The sequence below is a fragment of the Platichthys flesus genome, chromosome 3, assembly GCF_949316205.1.
Source record: "Platichthys flesus chromosome 3, fPlaFle2.1, whole genome shotgun sequence".
Lineage (NCBI taxonomy): Eukaryota > Metazoa > Chordata > Actinopteri > Pleuronectiformes > Pleuronectidae > Platichthys > Platichthys flesus.
Window position 1 is genome coordinate 980144 of NC_084947.1, and position 21098 is coordinate 1001241.

Below are 21098 nucleotides of genomic sequence, written 5' to 3' on the forward strand. Positions count from 1 at the left end.
ACCAAATCCAGATTTTGTTTTCTGATTTAACAACTGAAATGTGAATATCCAGTAGATCCGGTTGTGATGGATTCTGAAAACAGAGTGAACGTGAGGCTGAATTCAGTTGAAAGAAAACACACGTTGGACCTGAGCAGTGACTTTAAACGGTTTATTGTGATTCTGTCCTCATGGACATTGTGTGTGTCCACGTCCTGTGTGCTGTGATGATTGACAGCTCGTCCTCTGTTTCCTCAGCACCTTTTGGGGCAGCCATGCTGAAGCCGGGCGACCCGAGTGGCTCGGCCTTCCTGAAGGTGGACCCGTCCTACCTGCAGCACTGGCAGCAGCTCTTCCCTCAGGCGCAGCTGAAGGCGCCTCAGCCCGACCGCCTCTCCATCCCCATGGACGGCCTGCGCCCGTCCCGCCTGCACAGCCACCTCCTGGCCTCCACGCACTGCACCTCCTCCTCTTCTTCTACGTCCTCCTCAGTGGCTTCTTCTTCACTGGCAGTAGCAGCAGCAGCAGCAGCTCTCACCCCGTCCTCCTCCCTCTCCATCTCCAGCTCCCAAGGGCTCTCCCAGCTGCCCGTGCCCCAGCAGATCGCTCTCTTTGGGCAGGCGCTGGCCCCGGTGTGTGCTGGGCCCGGAGGCCCTGGAGGAGGAGGCGGTGGACCAGGAGGCCCTGGAGGAGGAGGAGACATGCTGGTGGTTGTCCCCCCGGAGAACCAGCAGGGTCACAACCCGGCGATGGGGTTCCTCCACCAGGCCAAAGAGCAGAGCTGTGGGGGGGTGGGGGTGGTGTCGTCCAGTGTGAAGAGCAGCAGCGGAGGAGGCGGCGGCGAGGAGGGCGGGAAGGGAGGAACGAGCAGGTTCAAGCTGACGTCGGAGGAGCTGGACTACTACCTGTACGGACAGCAGAGGATGGAGATCATCCCTCTGAGCAACCACACAGGAGAGGCTAACAACCGTACGTACACACACACACACTCACACACACTCACACACACACACCCCTGCCAGTGCTCAGGTTGTGATGAAGATTTCATGACTTCAATAGAAGTTGAAAACGGGAAACGAGGCCTCGCTGTGTCTTCACCTCTGAGCCTCAAGTTGTGTTGGTTTGTTTAACACGTGTGTGAGGTTCTCACTGAGTTACGGACTGTGTGTGTGTGTGTGTGTGTGTGTGTGTGCATGTGTGGGTGAGGGTGTAAGTGGAGACTTTGACCTCCAGTTTTTTGTCTCTGCTTCATTATTAATTCTATAATAGTCTTGCTTGGCGGTTCTCTGTAAATTCCTGATAATGAATTATTATTATTTCATAATAATTAAGAATTAGCTAATTGACAGTCAAACATATATAATTGATTGTCTTGTGTTCCTTCATTTCTTATCTGTGCAGTTTATTGATCGAGTGTATTAACTCTGATTTAAAAAAATTTCTATTCAAAGCACCACAGAATGAATAACTGCAGCTGCAGATATATTTATAAATGAAAATAACATAAAATAAGATAAATAATTATGTGAGAAATTAATTAAAATAGATAACAATTTAAAACACATTTATCATAAGATGTAATATCCATTCATTTACATTTTGGATACGAAGCTAAATGTTTTCAAAGCCGCTGTTTATTAAGACATGAAGGTTTTTATTAAAAGTCATATTTGAAGTTGGGGTTTGTGGGACAGTCAGATTTGATATGAACCAGACTTCACTGGGTTTCTATTTAAATAAAAGTTTTAGTTTTTCTGCTCCTTCAACTCACTCGGTTCATTATTTATGATGATTAATTTCACTGGATCAACAACATCTATTAATTTAATTTAAGACATTAAACAGTCAATCAGAAGAGTCAAAACACGTTTTCTATTTAACCTTTTTTTTATTTCTTTAAAATCGTCTTCAACTGTTAAATTTATTATTTTTGCTGCGGTTAAAACATTTTTCCCATCGTCAAACTCGTTCTTCTCCTGATGCGCGTGGCGCGACTTTTACGCGTGACGGTGTCAATATCTGTCCACACACACACACACACACACACACACCCAGACGGAGACCGTGACGTGAAGCCTCGTGTCCGTTCAACCGGAACCGATCTAAGGTTGAATTTTAAGTCCGTTCCATTGATTTATTGATCGATTGATTTTAACGCCACGTGCTGCTGATGTTTTTTCATAATAATAATAATAATGAATAATAATTCATGATCACGGGACTTTTTGGATGAGAGGTTTTAAAGTTCTGTTGCACAATGTTATTTTATTTTATAAGGTTATTTTTCTCCTTTTTATTGTGATTATTTTAAACTCTTATTTAAAAACTTTACTACTATTTTTTTCTGATATTTCTGACGTCAAAATACAGATGGTGGCGCGTAGAGTGTCTAATTGTGTTGATGTCACAATTTGTATCATTAAAATAAAACACTTAATATTTATCAGTCCATCAGCTCATTGATCGTTTTCCTTTAAAGACGCTGATTTAAAATGAACCTGCTTCATTGTTTAATACTGATAATAATAATTGAATATAATTTAATAACGGCTCCTTACGTTGAATGTAACAGGTTCCCGCTGAGCGTCCGAGTTCATCATCACTGCGGCTGTGTGTGTGTCTGTGTGTGTGTGTGTGTGTGTGTGTGTGCATTCCGCGGTGATAAAACGGACCATCAGCAGTAATCTGCGTCGATACGCGCCGGCAGGGCCGATGAGGGATGGAGGGACAAGCAGGAATTAATTGCTGTATATAGTTTTGTGTTTGTGGAAGAGAGAGAGCGAGAGCGAGAGAGAGAGAGTGAGAGCGAGAGAGAGAGAGTGAGAGAGAGAAGGGGGGGGGGGGGGATCGATCCACCGGCCACCGGCCCGCTATTTATCATCCCAACACGCTTTATTGAGGTCTCATGGGGTGTGTGTGTGTGTGTGTGGGGGGGGGGGGGGGGGGGGGGGGGGGGCTGTAGATAAAGCAGTCACGCACACACACGCACACACGCACAATCCCTCGTGTGTCACTCTCTGACCCAGATTATTAATTAAACCAATAATTATATTAATAAAGATATGGAGGCAAAAAGTGCTGAAAAGGAATGTTTTTGAATCCATCTTCATTTAAAACAGATATTTGAAATCAGTTGTAAATTATAATTCAGTTAATTTCTCTTTCTATAAAAGTTTCACATATTGCTTGACTCGGATTTAACAGACGTTGATGTTTTGAGCATACTTCAAAGTTTTTTAGTGTCTTTCTGTTTTATAAAACGTTAGAAACGATGACGACTATCATCCTGAATATAAAGTCGTATCTCTAAAAAATGAACAAACAATAAAGTGAATAAATCATGAAGAAAGTAAATGTTAGAAGCCGTTACAGTAAGATTTATCCTCCGAGGGAAACAGGAGTTAAATGAATAATATTTTTCTGTGTAAAACCAAAATGGTCCAGATGTTTTCTCTCCATCAGACAGTTAGTCTTTCAAACCTTCATTATGAATCAGATAATTATAAAATAATCAACACTTCATCTTCTGTCTGAAATCAGCTGAAATGTTAAGATCAATCAAATATGATTTAACTCCTGATTCCATCAGATTCAGACGGAAGTTCTCTTCTGAAGAACGCCTCTGGAAGGAAACTGACTGAATCATGTTGGAAGTGTCAGTTTGCAGCAGATTGATCCTTCAACGATCAGCTCGGACAAATCCACACTGAAGCTTTACACGTTTATTTCATATTTAATACATGTTTAATATATGGAAATGATTAAATCAGCTTTAAAAACTCAGATGACATTTAAATAATAGACTGGAACCGGTGACTGTTAAATACGTGTTAGCTGTTGTTTTGCTGCTTTTTAAAGTTCATGAAGTTTTCTGGTGAATGTATTAAAAAGCTTCACCGTACACAACACAACATATTATCTATGAAGTAAAGTCAAAATGATCCAAATCCAAATAAATTTAACTCACTTTTCAATGTTTTATAGTTTTATTCTGAATCTTCATCTGAAAACATGCAGAATTTTCTGAAATACTTTACTTAATTATTAGTGACAGAGGGTTAGGGTTAGGGAAGCAGAAAAAAAAGACACTAGATATTGTTTTTTTTATGTTCAATAAATTAGAACAAATTTAGAGTCGTATGATTCTGTTGCAGCAATAAAACGTACGACAGGAAGTTATGGGACAGCTGAGGTTTGATGAGAAACAGATCAATTCTTCCAGTTCACATCTGGAGTTAATGTCAGCCGGCAGTTTTACTGTAATTTAATAAAGTCAGCTACACAGACACACACACTCACACTCACACACACTCACACAAACTCTGATGTGATTGTTGGTTTTCATCTGTCACACAAACCTCCATGTTTAACGTTTAGAAATGAAGTTGAGTTAAATGAAAATTAGATTACGTGTTTGTCAAAGCAGAACATTTTACCACATTCTCCTTTTTTACTCTGGATTCTCAGGATGTGACGAGTTGTTGTTTATTTTAATTGTTTGTGGAGATTTGTAAGAAGTGAATTGAATCATCAGGAAACGTCTTCAGTGAAACGCTGAGTGTTTCTGGACGTGTGTTTGGAGGCAGCACGCTGTCCTGTTGTTTCCTCTTCAGCTCGTTTTCACCTTCTTGTGTCTGAAAGTCTGTTTTGATTTTTAATATTAAAAACTACTAACACGCCTCCAACTTCTTCTGAACATGAAAAACAAACCTGCAGACGTCTGACTTAATAAATTACAACCAGATCATTCAGCAGTTTTTACTTTGAGCTTTTGACTAAATTAAAAAGAAACTGAATAATTAGCAGATTATATTTTAATTATGGTATTTATTTAGTTTTATTTACTGAGGACAACAATGTTCATTTCAGAAACAGAACAAATGTTGTGATTGATTCATTTCAAAAAGTGACACAGCTAAAAAACATTTTTTCTTTCAAAAGGCAATTTTTTTTTTTTTTTTAAGTTTCCTGTTTGAAAAAAAGAAACGTCCAAAACCGGAAAACTACATTTCTTTATGTTTCTAAAATATACAAGGTTTTGTGATCAACACATTTCCACACGCACATTATTTATGTGTGATTTATCAAAATGCAGGTAAAACATCATGAGATATAAAGTAAAGATGAAGGACTTACAGGTAAATAATGTTACAGAACTGATGTTTCATATCTGACTCAACACGATTTCACTATATTCGTCTTGAAATGCTTTTCTTATCAGAACCTTAAAAACTTCGGACTGCTGTATGCAGTGCAGGGACAATCCACCAGGGGGCAGGTGTCAGAGCCTATTGATCAGGTGTTTCAGATACGTTTTTTTTAATTAACACACTGTCGTCCTAATGTTGTTTCAAAGCCTTTACATCTGTAAATCTAGAAAACTTGTATTTCATTTTTGCCTAAGACTTTTGATGCATCACTAAATCTCTCTAATTCACAGAAATATTACAGAGGTCATGACCTTTGTGTTTGTAGGAGCTGTGTCCGAACGTACTTTAATCAATCATCAATCACAGTTTATCTCATTGGACTAAACAAGCTGCAACTTCCTCTGTTCTTCAGTCTCCAAACAATCTGTAGCTCCTCAGTAGAACGTGTCGTTACTGCTGTCTGAGTTTTATCTCTGTGTTTGGTCTCCACCACCTCCGGAGGGAAACGTCTTCCCCAGCTTCTCTCTGACTCTGTTTTCTGACTCTGTTTGCTTCATCGTGGAAACTGACACCGAACACGACAGGACGTTTTCTGTAAAATGAAAACTAGAAGCTGAAGAGAGAGCAGCTTGGCCGGCTGTGGGTCTGGGGAGCGAGCGGCTCGCTGTGTGGTCCGTCCTCATCTGGACTCACAGCTGTGCTGGAAACAAACAGCCATTAACATCCAGAGGCTTTATGAAGTGTGAGGATTTGTTCAAGAGACGTCCAGGAGTTTGTTAGTGACCCTCGACCTTCTCTGTGTTAGCTGCTTTAATGAGTCAGGACAGAAAACTGTGTAGTACACTCACACTAAATCACTGAAGATGAAAATGTTTCATCTGAATACGAGAGGATGAAACTCCTCGGTTTGAAGGAACGAGCCACAGAGCGTTATCAGGTGTGTGTGTGGGGGGGGGGGGGGTGAATGATGCTTTATCTGGTAAAGTTATCACTTGCAGCATCAGCACCTTCAGTCGCAGTACTCCATAGTACTACAGTACTACAGTACTCCACAGTACTCTACAGTTCTCCAGTACTTCTATTGTTTAATTACTCTACTTCCTGTGATTGGTCCGAAAGATAGTTTGAGTTCAGAGTCAAGGATCGAGGAGAATTCAGCCTCTCACATTTTTCCCATTTACTCGTCCGTGACGCCGAGCTGCACTTTGTTTTTAATAAATGAGCATGATATGGTTTAATTAACCTCAATCCATCATGCTGTAAAAGTAGCTTTCTCCCTGTCCAGAGGCGGATATTTAATTTTGAGAAAAACATTTAAAAAACCCAACGACAACATGAACATCCTGTTGCTCTCAGCGTCTCGGCTGTGTGGGACTTTTCTGTCCAGATAATAATCTCTCATTATGTTGCTACAGTCAATTAACGTCCATTACTGTCAGGCTGCATCTCTGGGTAAATGTTGACACTCGCTAATTCCCAGAAAAACGCTGCTCGCCACGTTTAACCTGGAAAAACACCGCGGAGAAATGTTTCTTCTCCTCGTGGTCAGAACTCAGATCCTCTTTCATCACGCTCAGTTTTTCACTGTCGGAATTTTACAAATGAGTCTGTGAAGAGCGGAATTATCCTTTAATTTGACAGAGCTGCTCACGCTCTATGATTTCACCTCAAGTGATCAATCAATCATCAATCAATCACGTGTGAATATGTGTGTGTTTGTGTGTGTGTGTGTATTCCAACATCTCTTCAAATAACACACACAAGCTAAAGTTTGTATTTTGATCAGAAACTATTCACATAAGAACCAATAATTCATCTGACAGGGTGAAATGAAATCATTAGAGTCTGATTGAGGTTTATACAACATCGTCCCTCTGATGTTTGTAAGTTTATATAAAGTATTAGTGTGTATAAGTATATCTTATTAATGTATAAGTATATATAAATATTAATGTGTATAAGTATAAGTATTATTGCTTAAATTTTCTTCTGGTTTCTTAAAAAACTGTAATATCACAATAAATGATAAAAGAAAATAAACAAAATCATATTCAATCAAATCTCTTTTTTCACAAACTTTTATTGTTAGAATCTTAAATAATGATTTCCTGCATTGACTGATTGAAATAAACATGAGATTTAAACCTTGAAACCTTGATTTGAGTTAGTTTGTATTTCCTCCTGTTTGTCTGGAGGTTTCTATCCGAGGTGAAGTCTGATCTTTGTGTGTTTGTGTGTTTGTGTGTTTGTGTGTCCAGGCTGCGACATGTGCGCAGACAACAGGAACGGCGAGTGTCCGATGCACGGGCCGCTTCACTCCCTGCGCCGCCTCGTCGGCACCAGCAGCTCGGCGGCCCCCGTCACCCTGCCGGACGTCCCTGATTGGCTCAGAGATCTGCCCAGAGAGGTGAGGCCTGCGTCTACTTTTTATAGATACTCATAATGATTTATTATATTTATAATATTAGAAAAATGTCACAAAATCGTTGAACTCTTCTCTGCAGAAGAGTTTGTGATTTCCTGATATTTTCTCTTTTCTCACTCTTTCTTCACATGTTGTTTTTCACCTTGACCGTGATTCATAGAAACAAATGACACAGAGAAACGTGCACTCATGTGGAGGTGTGTTGTGTGTGCAGGTGTGTCTGTGCACGAGCACGGTTCCAGGTCTGGGTTACGGGATCTGTGCAGCTCAGAGGATTCCTCAGGGAACCTGGATCGGTCCGTTTCAGGGGATCCCGCTGCTGCTGGACAAACTGCATGGATCCATGAGGAACACGCGACACCTGTGGGAGGTGAGTGAGTGTGTGTTTGTGTGTGTGTTGCTTATACCTGAAATAGGAGGAACACACACTCCTGTTATTCTTATTCCTTGTGTCATATTTATGAACTTCATCCTGTGTGTGTTTGTCTTTGTGTGGATGTAAAATACAAAAGGTTTGTGTAGTCGTGTGTGTGTGTCTCTGTCAAGTTGTGCAGTGTGTGTGTGTGTGTGTGTCTGTGGTCAACTTCATGTCAGCTGTGAACCCATTGATCAGAGCAGATTGTATTTACATACAGTGGCAGGAGAAAGTCAATGTGGCAGTTATAAACAGCTGCATTAGCATTGTGGGGGGGAAGGGGGGGGGGTCGAGGGGAGGATGAGGGATGCTGGGAGACGGAGAGATAGATGAGTCCCCCGTGGCCGAGCTGCTAAAGGTCAGTCAGACGTCGGTTGACCGGACATCAGTCTCTCTGCTGTTGACCACAGCAGGACGTCAGGGGGGAGGGGGGGGCGTGAGGCGGGGGGTCAGAGGTTGAGGAGCGGGGGGGCGATGGGTTGGGGCGGCCATTGAAGGAGCTGTCGGCCGAGTGCAGCAGGAGCGAGAGTCCGGATCTGAACACGGGTTCAGTCTGATTTTACACTTTCTGCCGCTGACTCACAAAGTTTCATGTTGTTGTCACGTTTCAGAGTTCAGAGACTCGATGGGAGAATCACAGACACAGACACAGACACAGACACAGACACAGACACAGACAAGCAGCTGGAGTTCATAATGTCAGCGGACAACTCGTCACCTATTCAGAATAGTTCAGAAGAAACTGAAAAAATATATAAACAACACTTCTTAGTTTCTCTGATTCCTGAAATGTTAAAATAAATCATCAACATCTTCAATCTCCTAAATTTGAAAAGAGGAAACAATGGAGGCAATAAAATAAAAAATAAATAGTAGAAATCAACAGTGAAACAGACATTATATTTTAAAGCTGTTATAGTGATTTATTACTGACTTATTAAAACTTTACTCTTTTCTGTCAAACTTTTTTTTCATTATTAATATAATATCTTTATTTAAAATATTGGTTCTGAAATATAATTTTGATATTTAAATTTAAATTTGAATAAAGTTTCAAATGTGCGTTTCCAGCCGTGACCCCGACTGATCTGCATAGTCTGACCAATTCATTAATAACAGATAAGAATTAATTTCTTCTCAAAAATATTTAACTCAGTGTCTAATGATAACCTTTTCTTTATTTAAACACTTTTTAAATCTTGGTATTTCACTTCCTTTCTTTTTATTTTTGCTGCATCCATTTAAGTTTGTGACATATTTAATTAAATGATTTGGATAATTTCATTTAGATAAATAAATACACGCGCTGAGATGAAACTGTTCTGTGATATAAAATAAATCATAGAAATAAAAGCTTGCGAAGGTTTGACTGGAGAAATAAATTCTTCTTTTGTCTGCAGCTGTTTTTAGGTAAATCAGTCAGAAAAAAAACCTTTTAACAAACTGAGTCTGAACTTCCTGTCCCCCCCCCCCCGGAGAAACCCTGATCCGATAACCCGACTCTCACATCGGCAGGTTATCGGCTGCCGGGCTGAAACCGGTCATTAGGCCTATTGACCACGAGGCTCTACACACAGATCCCATTAAAGCTCACTGGTTGTTAAACTCGCTTATTGACGCCTCCCAAAACAGGAAGAGATGTGTGTCCTATAGCCAATCAGGGAGCCGGTGTCATGTTGTCCATGGTGTCCAGGAAGAGCCAGTTTTAATTAAGACGCCTGCCGTCACTAGTGGGCGGAGCTTCTCTGTGGTGCTGCAGAATTTTACTGCTCGACAAACTGATCTGAGATCGGAGCTGAAGTTTAAGGTGGAATAATTCTCAGGTTATCACGAAGACTCACGAGACGGAAACATGAAGACCAACTTGATCTAATTTTCATTTTGATTATAATTCATATTTTCTCTGTCGGCTCTGATCTGAACTCTGAGTGGATTCACTTCAACGCTCTGGCTCCAGATGTTTGCTGCTTTTCTCATCATAAAATGTGTGATCATAATTTATATTTTTCACTGTTGATCAAATTAAACATTTATAAGCTCTTAATTTAAAAAAAATATATAAAACAAATGTTAATATGACATTAAGATAATTGGCTTCACTTTTCAGTTCATCTTGATAAACAGTCTATGTTTAATCTGTTTATTAAAATAAGGAGAGTTTAGTTAATCGATAAAGTGATAAAAACTGCTTTAAAACACCAATTATAATAATAATGAAAATATGTTGAATGTCACTATGAACATGAAATAAATATATGTGTGTGTTAAGGTTTTAGAACTTCAGATTTTTACTTCAGGTGTAAATGATAAAATAGTATATATATTATATTGTTAGTAAAACATTGTAAATATTGTAGCAGAATAAATACAGTAATGTTTGAGGGACCGGCTCCTCGTCTGAACCCGTGACCTCTGGGTCAGAACCTCTGCGTCGTCTTGATTGAAAAGAATGTTCAGTGAAAACACGAGAGCCGAGGTTCTACAGGAGTTCTCTTTACGACTGAGACTGGACGAGCTGCCGAGCAGAGACCAGAGGAACACGTCAGCCGCTCAGCTGGAGACACAATATTGTGTTAGTGTGGGATCATGATGGGACACATGAGGATTCAGAGAATTCTGGGCGGCTGGCGTCATGCGTCAGATGAATTTTGTGCGTTTGCGTCCTGCAGCTGAATCACTGTTGTTGGTCTGTGGTTCTGTCGGCTGGTGCTCGTCTGTCCGTCAGCGTCTCCCTGTCGCTCCCCCGTCAGACTTCACATCGACTTCAGTGGTTTGTGGTTGAAGCTCCTTGATGTTCGCTCGACTGATGTCATCGTTTAACGGCCGACTGTGTTTTTATTTTTTAAAGTCTGTGATCATCATCGCCTCCGTTACGTGATCGTCATCGATGGTTTGATGTCAAAAGGACACGTTTGGTTTGGAGGTGTTTGTGTTTCGGCGAAGCAGGAAACGACCTCAGTGCTAAGAGCAGCGGGTCAGTGAGATTCACGTTTATCTGAAATTACTAAAAAGAAATGTCCTAAAACAGCAGCTGGGACTTTTTCACCTGCGCTGTCGTCAGTGTTTGTGGCAGCAGAGAGTTTTTTGTATGGATCTGAATTAACTACAGTGTGTGTCTGTGTGTGTCTGTGTGTGACTGTGTGTTTGTGGCAATGACGGATGTTTTAATTTACTGGTTCCTTTGAGTCATGTGACACTACAATGTCCCACATTTGCATAGCACACGCCCAGCGGCTCACCTGCCACGCCCCTATATTGATTCCAGTAGTTAGTGCGAAGCCCAACATTCGCTAATCGATCTGTAAGCAGCTGACCAATCAGTGCGGGGGGGGGGGGGGGCGTCTTAAAGAGACAGGGGCTTAAACCAAGTGTTTGCGACAGAGGCTGAAGAGAGGAGCTGCAGCAGTGGACAGCCTGAGGACAGTGATTCTGAACATTAGAGCATGAAATCATTTTACAGTCATAACACACATTACACTATCGACCTGGACATGAACAGAATTTGAGTTTTCTTCGCTGGTTTCTTCTTCTTCTCTGGTCCAATCGACACGTTGGGCAGATCAGAGACCTGGTGCTGACCCGACATGTTGGTTATGCGGCTCAGCGTCTTCAGGTTTGACTGATCTCTGCTCAGTCCGCAGCTCGCTGCTGTTTGGTTAAACCTCTCGTACGTTCCCCTCGCTGTGTGACATCACCCTGTAGGCATGGTCACCACGGGGGGTCGAGAACAAAGAGTGGGGTTTTCCATCAGGACCTCGGAGGTAGAAAAACACAGAGTGTGTGTGAACATGTGCGTGGACTCTTCATAATCCAGCAGGTTGTTTGATCAGCGTGTTTTTACACAGTGATACAGCCGCTGGTTGTTTCCTCTCCCGAGCTGACGAGGATTCACACGCTGTGACGAGCTGCTGTGTGAAAACATGTGAACCTCATGTCACAGGTTGCAAACTGTGAATGTTCATCACGGCACCAACACTCAATTATTAGTTCTGTCAGCTGAGCTCCGTCAATATTGTTCATCAGAAAAATGTTCTGATGTAATGTTAAAAAAAGATCTAAAGCATAAACACACATGTTAATTCATGTGAAATGTAACAAGCATGTTCTCCTGCTTCTCTGTTTCTCTTCCTTTGAAACTTTCTTTATTCTCCTGAACACAGAGCGAGGAATCAGTTTTAAACCTTTAGAGTGACAAACAAAAAATATCATTCTTCAACTCAGAAACATTTCAACATCATAGAATGTAGATGATTCCAAACATCTTAAGTTACGAGAAGTGAAGAAAAGTACAGACAAAGTTATTTTGAAACAAGAAACTGAAATAATAAGTAACAGAACACATTGACATATTGAGACATGTTTCTAAGGTTAAGAAATGTATTGAAAGTTGTCTGCAGCTGGGACCGTTGAACCATGTGGTGATAACACTGGTGAACAAGGTGGTTGAGTTTGTGTGGAGTGAGTAGTGATGGTTCCTGAGTCCGTTAGGTGGTGTTACCTCCGTCCTAGAGATGTTACCACCATGGACCTGTGGGAAAGGGCACCTTGGTGGGGGGAGGGGTACCTAAGGCTTGTGGCTGATTATACCTTGGTCTGATAGGAACTGGTACCTCGGCCCCAGTGCTACCCATACATCTGGGTAATGTTGGTTCCTCTGTCCTCTGGGTAATGTTGGTTCCTCTGTCCTCTGGGTAATGTTGGTTCCTCGGTCCTCTGGGTAATGTTGGTTCCTCGGTCCTCTGGGTAATGTTGGTTCCTCAGCCCTCTGGGTAATGTTGGTTCCTTGGCCCTCTGGGTAATGTTGGTTCCTCGGTCCTCTGGGTAATGTTGGTTCCACGGTCCTCTGGGTAATGTTGGTTCCACGGTCCTCTGGGTAATGTTGGTTCCTCAGCCCTCTGGGTAATGTTGGTTCCTTGGTCCTCTGGGTAATGCTGGTTCCACGGCCCTCTGGATAATGTTGGTTCCTTGGCCCTCTGGGTAAAGTTGGTTCCTCGGTCCTCTGGGTAATGTTGGTTCCACGGTCCTCTGGGTAATGTTGGTTCCACGGTCCTCTGGGTAATGTTGGTTCCTCAGCCCTCTGGGTAATGTTGGTTCCTTGGTCCTCTGGGTAATGCTGGTTCCACGGCCCTCTGGATAATGTTGGTTCCTCAGCCCTCTGGTGATGTTGGTTCCTTGGCCCTCTGGGTAATGCTGGTTCCACGGTCCTCTGGGTAATGTTGGTTCCTCGGTCCTCTGGGTAATGTTGGTTCCACGGTCCTCTGGGTAATGTTGGTTCCTTGGCCCTCTGGGAAATGTTGGTTCCTTGGCCCTCTGGGAAATGTTGGTTCCTCAGCCCTCTGGGTAATGTTGGTTCCTTGGCCCTCTGGGTAATGTTGGTTCCTCTGTCCTCTGGGTAATGTTGGTTCCTCGGTCCTCTGGGTAATGTTGGTTCCTCGGTCCTCTGGGTAATGTTGGTTCCACGGTCCTCTGGGTAATGTTGGTTCCACGGTCCTCTGGGTAATGTTGGTTCCTCAGCCCTCTGAGTAATGTTGGTTCCTTGGTCCTCTGGGTAATGCTGGTTCCACGGCCCTCTGGATAATGTTGGTTCCTCAGCCCTCTGGTGATGTTGGTTCCTTGGCCCTCTGGGTAATGCTGGTTCCACGGTCCTCTGGGTAATGTTGGTTCCTCGGTCCTCTGGGTAATGTTGGTTCCACGGTCCTCTGGGTAATGTTGGTTCCTTGGCCCTCTGGGAAATGTTGGTTCCTCAGCCCTCTGGGTAATGTTGGTTCCTTGGCCCTCTTGGTAATGCTGATTCCTTGGGCCTCTGGGTAATGTTGGTTCCTCGGTCCTCTGGTGATGTTGGTTCCTTGGCCCTCTGGGTAATGCTGGTTCCACGGTCCTCTGGGTAATGTTGGTTCCTTGGTCCACTGGGTAATGTTGGTTCCATGGTCCTCTGGGTAATGTTGGTTCCTTGGGCCTCTGGGTAATGTTGGTTCCTCAGCCCTCTGGGTAATGCTGGTTCCACGGTCCTCTGGGTAATGCTGGTTCCACGGTCCTCTGGGTAATATTGGTTCCTCAGCCCTCTGGGTAATGTTGGTTCCTCTGCCCTCTGGGTAATGTTGGTTCCTTGGCCCTCTGGCTAATGTTGGTTCCTCAGCCCTCTGGGTAATGTTGGTTCCTTGGTCCTCTGGGTAATGTTGGTTCCACGGTCCCTTGGTAATGTTGTTCCTTGGTCCTCTGGGTAATGTTGGTTCCTCAGCCCTCTGGGTAATGTTGGTTCCTTGGCCCTCTGGGTAATGCTGGTTCCACGGTCCTCTGGGTAATGTTGGTTCCTTGGTCCTCTGGGTAATGTTGGTTCCTTGGCCCTCTGGGTAATGTTGGTTCCTCAGCCCTCTGGGTAATGTTGGTTCCTTGGTCCTCTGGGTAATGTTGGTTCCTCAGCCCTCTGGGTAATGTTGGTTCCTCAGCCCTCTGGGTAATGCTGGTTCCACGGTCCTCTGGGTAATGCTGGTTCCACGGTCCTCTGGGTAATGCTGGTTCCACGGTCCTCTGGGTAATGTTGGTTCCTCGGCCCTCTGGGTAATGCTGGTTCCACGGTCCTCTGGGTAATGCTGGTTCCTTGGTCCTCTGGGTAATGTTGGTTCCTCAGCCCTCTGGGTAATGTTGATTCCTTGGCCCTCTGGGTAATGCTGGTTCCTCGGCCCTCTGGGTAATATTGGTTACTCGGCCCTCTGGGTAATTTTTGTTCCTCAGCCCTCTGGGTAATGTTGGTTCCTTGGTCCTCTGGGTAATGTTGGTTCCTTGGTCCTCTGGGTAATGTTGGTTCCTCGGCCCTCTGGGTAATGCTGGTTCCTCGGCCCTCTGGGTAATGTTGGTTCCTTGGCCCTCTGGGTAATGCTGGTTCCACGGCCCTCTGGATAATGTTGGTTCCTCAGCCCTCTGGTGATGTTGGTTCCTTGGCCCTCTGGGTAATGCTGGTTCCACGGTTCTCTGGGTAATATTGGTTCCTCGGTCCTCTGGGTAATGTTGGTTCCACGGTCCTCTGGGTAATGTTGGTTCCTTGGCCCTCTGGGTAATGCTGGTTCCACGGTCCTCTGGGTAATGTTGGTTCCTCGGCCCTCTGGGTAATGCTGGTTCCACGGCCCTCTGGGTAATGTTTGTTCCTCGGCCCTCTGGGTAATGCTGGTTCCACGGTCCTCTGGGTAATGTTGGTTCCTCAGCCTTCTGGGTAATGTTGGTTCCTCGGCCCTCTGGGTAATGTTGGTTCCTCGGCCCTCTGGGTAATGTTGGTTCCTCGACCCTCTGGGTAATGTTGGTTCCTTGGCCCTCTGGGTAATGTTGGTTCCTCGGTCCTCTGGGTAATGTTGGTTCCTCGACCCTCTGGGTAATATTGGTTACTCGGCCCTCTGGGTAATGTTTGTTCCTCGGCCCTCTGGGTAATGTTGGTTCCTCGACCCTCTGGGTAATGTTGGTTCCTCGACCCTCTGGGTAATGTTGGTTCCTCGACCCTCTGGGTAATGTTGGTTCCTTGGCCCTCTGGGTAATGTTGGTTCCTCGGTCCTCTGGGTAATGTTGGTTCCTCGGCCCTCTGGGTAATGTTTGTTCCTCGGCCCTCTGGGTAATATTGGTTCCTCGGCCCTCTGGGTAATGTTGGTTCCTCGACCCTCTGGGTAATGTTGGTTCCTTGGCCCTCTGGGTAATGTTGGTTCCTCGGTCCTCTGGGTAATGTTGGTTCCTCGACCCTCTGGGTAATATTGGTTCCTCGGCCCTCTGGGTAATGTTGGTTCCTCGACCCTCTGGGTAATATTGGTTACTCGGCCCTCTGGGTAATGTTTGTTCCTCGGCCCTCTGGGTAATGCTGGTTCCACGGTCCTCTGGGTAATGTTGGTTCCTCAGCCTTCTGGGTAATGTTGGTTCCTCGGCCCTCTGGGTAATGTTGGTTCCTCGGCCCTCTGGGTAATGTTGGTTCCTTGGCCCTCTGGGTAATGTTGGTTCCTCAGCCCTCTGGGTAATGTTGGTTCCTCGGCCCTCTGGGTAATGTTGGTTCCACGGTCCTCTGGGTAATGTTGGTTCCTTGGTCCTCTGGGTAATGTTGGTTCCTCAGCCCTCTGGTGATGTTGGTTCCTTGGCCCTCTGGGTAATGCTGGTTCCACGGTCCTCTGGGTAATGTTGGTTCCTCAGCCCTCTGGGTAATGTTGGTTCCTCGGCCCTCTGGGTAATGTTGGTTCCACGGTCCTCTGGGTAATGTTGGTTCCTTGGCCCTCTGGCGGTACCGTGGTGCTGGTCCTTCACGCTCTGCTGCTTCCCCCTGCTGGTCCTTGTTGTGTGAGAAAGCAGCAGCTCTGCCTCCAGACGTTGAGGGGAATCAGGGTCGGTTATCTAAATATTATCCGTCTCTCTGAACGATTATTACCCCTCTGATTTATGGCGATGGCGCGCTGCTCGTTGAAAACACTGTTTCAGCTGATGAGGCGTCTCAGACGTTTGTATGCAGAGGTCCAGACTGTTGCTCTTGGGCACGGCGGCAGCGGCGCGGTGGCAGTGGTGATGGCAGCACGGTTTATGAGGCTTGCTGCTGAAAAATGAACTCGTCAAAGACAGACTGTGCTTAAGAAAACTGAACGAGCACAGAACCGAACAGCAGCTCGTCACAGGCGGGATGAGTGAGCTCTTATTTAACCGTCTTTTCATTTGAGCTGGCAAGTCAACCAGCACATTCTGTGGTCAGGGAGGGATTTTTCCCCATGGCAGTGGGGCTCACAAACAAGCCCCCCCCATCACACTGACTCTGCTGACCCCCCCCCCCCCCCCACCCTCGCACATAATTTATAACACTACATTATTGGCACTACCACCAATCTTTGCACCTTAAAACCGCACACAACACATTTACTGTATATATTATTTTTTCGATATTGTTGTTTTTTATATTGATGTTTATATTGCTCTATATTGTTGTTTTTATATTGTTGTTTGTAAAGTGCACCAACCACACCAAGGCAATTTCCTGTATGTGAAAATATACAAGGCAATAAAAAGAATTCTGATTCTGATTCTGATTCTGATGACAACAAGGAGAGGAATCAGATGTGTGTTTTCTTTAAAGAGGAGTGAAAGAAGGAAAGATGACAGAAAGGAGATCTTCATCGAGCAGACGAGGACTGATCTTGAATCTGTCATCTGCACATGATGTCTGCGAATAATCTCATTTTACAATCCTGTAGCAGCTCCAGTGTAGAGGTGTCACTAAATCTAAAATGTTGTAGTCGATATCGATAACGTGACATTTCCACATTTCTCGATATCAAATACGATTCCACAGCAAAGAACCACAACAAGAAATCCCATTTACTGAGCACACTACTTTATATGGGTTCTCCTAACATCAATTCTCCCGTGAGTTTTGTCCAACACCTGCAGGAGGAGGAAGAGTGAGATTAGGAACAGGACATGAGGAGGAGGAGAGAGAACAGGAGGAGGCTGATGAAGACAGCAGATAACACTAGAATTAGTGGAGTCTCATTGATTAGCTGTAGAACAGAAGCGTGTGAGCATTGATCGGCTCTCAGGAACAGTTTTACTGTATTTGGACTGAAGAAGAAGAAGAGAGAAGACGACAGAGTTCTGTGTAGACAAGAAGAAGGAGGAGAAGAAGAAGAAGAAGAAAAGAAAAAAAGATGAAGAAGAAGAAGAAGAAGAAGAAGGCTCTGTGTCGCTCGAGTCACTAAACATCTTCTGAACACACACGATCTGTTTGGACGGAGACATGAACCTGAATCTATCATGTTTTTGAGCTTTATAAGATAAATAAGTCTGTTCTTGTATATTAAGATTATTCAGAGATGTTCAGGTTATTTATTCACAGCTGATTGTGTCATGGAGCAACAAGTGGGGACTGGTTTGAAATGGGTCCATGTGCTGGAGGAAAGCTCCAACATCTGATATCGGATATTTGTTTGCCAGACAGAAACATTATTGTTACAAGAAACTCTAAAAAACACATTATCCTGGTTACAGCCTCTGATTTGCTCCGTCCGTCTCTGATAAATTTGATTTCTCCACCATCTGCTGTGACTCATGGACGCAGCTGCTTCCCGAGTCCTGAATGTCGGACGTTACCACGAGCGCCCGAATCCACCACACCAGCCTGTGTCCTGATTCCTGTCCTAAGTCCTGTGTCCTGATTCCTGTCCTAAGTCCTGTGTCCTGATTCCTGTCCTAAGTCCTGCGTCCTGTGTCCTGTGTCCTGTGTCCTGTGTCCTGTGTCCTGTGTCCTGTGTCCTGTGTCCTGTGTCCTGTGTCCTGTGTCCTGTGTCCTGTGTCCTGTGTCCTGTGTCCTGTGTCCTAGCCCGAGTCCTGTCCTGCTGCTTTGTTCAGTATTTTCACTGGATTGAATCAGTGAACGTCTTCAATCTAAACTCTGAACTTCCTCATATTTCTGTGTGTGACAGATAGAAAGTGTCATCACACCTTCTGACATGATGTCTCACAGCTTACACACACACACACACACACACACACACACACACACTTGTCAAACACACGTCGTCCTCTGAAGGCGCAGCAGCCATTTACATGCCAGTGTTGGTTCAGAGCTGCATTTAAGTGTTTTTCACTGATAACTGAACCACATTCCTGTCTACACACACACACACACAGACACACACATACACAAACAGACAGACACACACACTCAGAGTATCTCTAGAGCGTGTGCTCAGTTCAGACAAGAACAACATTTACTCTCTTTAATAAGGTCAAAAGGTCAAAACACTGTCAGTCAATTTCAGACACACTTTCTGCGGCACACAGACACACACACAGACACACCCACAGACCCCCCCCCACACACACACAGACCCACACGCTGTTGGCTGAGGTTGTGCAGATCACTCCTTGACAGTCGTCAGTCAGAAATAAAAGATGTTCTCATGTCTGAGTTCGGTTTGAATCCACAGACTCAGTTTTCTGTCTTGACCAGAGGATTGAACCTGAAGCTTCTATCATGTGAACCTCAGACACATGAGTCGAGTTTCCATCTGATCTCCATTAATGTTCGGATATTAGTAATTGGAGTTTATTAAGATGAGCAGTAGGTGGCGCTAATTCTTTAAACAGAGGCAATAACATCACTGAAGAGGAAGAGGGACCAACCAGATGATCTAATTATAAAAAGTCAATCAATTATAAACATTTGTCACTATTTTCCAACCTGATGTTTTACAGAACAATAATCATTCATCAATAATCCAAACACAAGATCAGCCTCATCAGTGGTAACTGACCTGGACAGCGTCCTGTCTCCTGCAGCAGCAGCTGGTGTCTCACGAGAAAAACTGAAACTCAAACACTGAGGATTCGTTTCAGTTTTAGAAACCGAAGCTGCAGCAGCAGCACAAAAAACGACTTTTGTCCGTTTTGTTGTTCTGAGATAGAGAAGTGACGTCGGAGCTGTGAAGTGACGTCGGCGGCTCGACTGTGTTTGCAACGTTTTTTAACTGTTGAACTAAACAACGTGTTGAATTCAACCGTTTGTCTCACGGATGGAATTTTGTGGCGATGGATTCGATAAACAGAGGCGACGAAAACGTCTCTGACAGAACGACACCGAGCTGCTGAAGTTTTACTGAACCTCAGGTCACACACATTCAGCTGCTGCTCAAGAACACACACATACTGACAAACTGCTACACACATCATCACAGCTGCTGAGCATCGGAGGCTCTGACAACAAACCTTTAGCAAAATATCAACTTTCCTCTGAATGTAGAAGATCAAATGTGTGAGAAGCATTCGGATTAGAATTTAAACACAGAGACACAAGAGCTCAAGATTCTGTAGAAACACACACACACACACACACTCACTGATATACAGACACACACTGATATACGGCCAGATATATACACACCAACACACACACACACACAGACTAATGGACCTTCAGACCATAACAGATGAGTCTTCGACATCATTGATCATGTGGACGACAGAGAAGAGCAGCTATTGGCTCAGGTCATCACCTTTTTCACAACCTCAACACCTCCTCAATACAGTCACACACAGACACACACACAGACACACACACAGACACTTACAGTTTCCACTACAAGCAGAACTTACTTAATAACATAGAGAAGTGTGGACAGTCATAACGTCTCTTCTTCCTCTTCCTTCTTTAATCTCAGACGTGTTTGGTTTATGTTTCATGTCTTCGGTTCCACTGCTGCTGTGAAAAAGTATTTTTAGACGTCTGAAGCTGTTGTTATGGCGCAGACGTTGGCAGCCGGTGCGGCGAGGCTTTTAACGAGGTGTAAATCAGGTTTGTGTAACGTTTAACACCCAACAGGCCGGACTTGTTGCCACGGTTTGTTTGAAACGTTTCAAATGAACCGTTCCTTCTTCTGTTGAAGCTGCGAGTTAAGACACAAAGATTCATTCTCCAGGAAACTCCACATTAATAACAGTGCAACAGAAACACCTGTTGCTATGAATCTTTAAAGATATGTAGATTTTACTTTACCACAATATCAAGTACAGTTTATAAATAAATCTAAATAAATACTTGTGACCTAACCCATTTCCTGAACCCGCTTGAATTAAGTTTTAATCTCATCTGATGATGCTGCTGTTAGATGGATGAGAAGCTTCCAAATTCTGTGCTCGACAGATGTGCACGAGGTCAGGACAGATGTGCACGAGGTCACGACAGATGTGCACGAGGTCAGGACAGATGTGCACGAGGTCAGGACAGATGTGCACGAGGTCAGGACAGATGTGCACGAGGTCTCTTCTCTCTCACTCAAACCCTGATGTTTGTGTTGCAGATCTACGACACAGAGGGAACGTTGCAGCACTTTATCGATGGTAACGATCCCAGTAAATCCAGCTGGATGAGGTACATCCGCTGTGCCCGGCACTGTGGGGAGCAGAACATGATGGTCGTCCAGTACAGGTGAGACCTTCAGAGAACACACGCACTCTTCACTCGGCCTGGACCATAAACAAAATGTTTTTATGTCTCGGCGACCCCTGGTGGCCGGAGGGTTTATGTCCATTTTTGTGAACATGAAATCATTTCTGCTGTCGTGCACCTCTCCACTTTTATAACTTAGTCTCGTCTAAACATCGATTGAACCAGAGGCAAGAC

At 44.1% G+C, this 21098-nt stretch overlaps 1 protein-coding gene across 2 annotated transcripts in view; it reads left to right on the forward strand.

Annotated features, from left to right (window-relative positions):
* Positions 1-254: 254 nt before the first annotated feature.
* Positions 255-21098, forward strand: part of prdm6 (PR domain containing 6) — a 45722-nt gene continuing 24878 nt past the window's right edge. The window contains exons 1-5 of one of the 2 annotated variants that reach the window (XM_062381285.1): positions 255-630; positions 673-948; positions 7388-7536; positions 7769-7924; positions 20776-20903. In XM_062381285.1, coding sequence (XP_062237269.1) covers positions 255-630; positions 673-948; positions 7388-7536; positions 7769-7924; positions 20776-20903 — 1085 coding nt within the window. Of the gene's footprint in view, positions 949-7387; positions 7537-7768; positions 7925-20775; positions 20904-21098 lie in introns of both variants that reach the window. The other variant, XM_062381284.1, reaches the window with a different exon arrangement.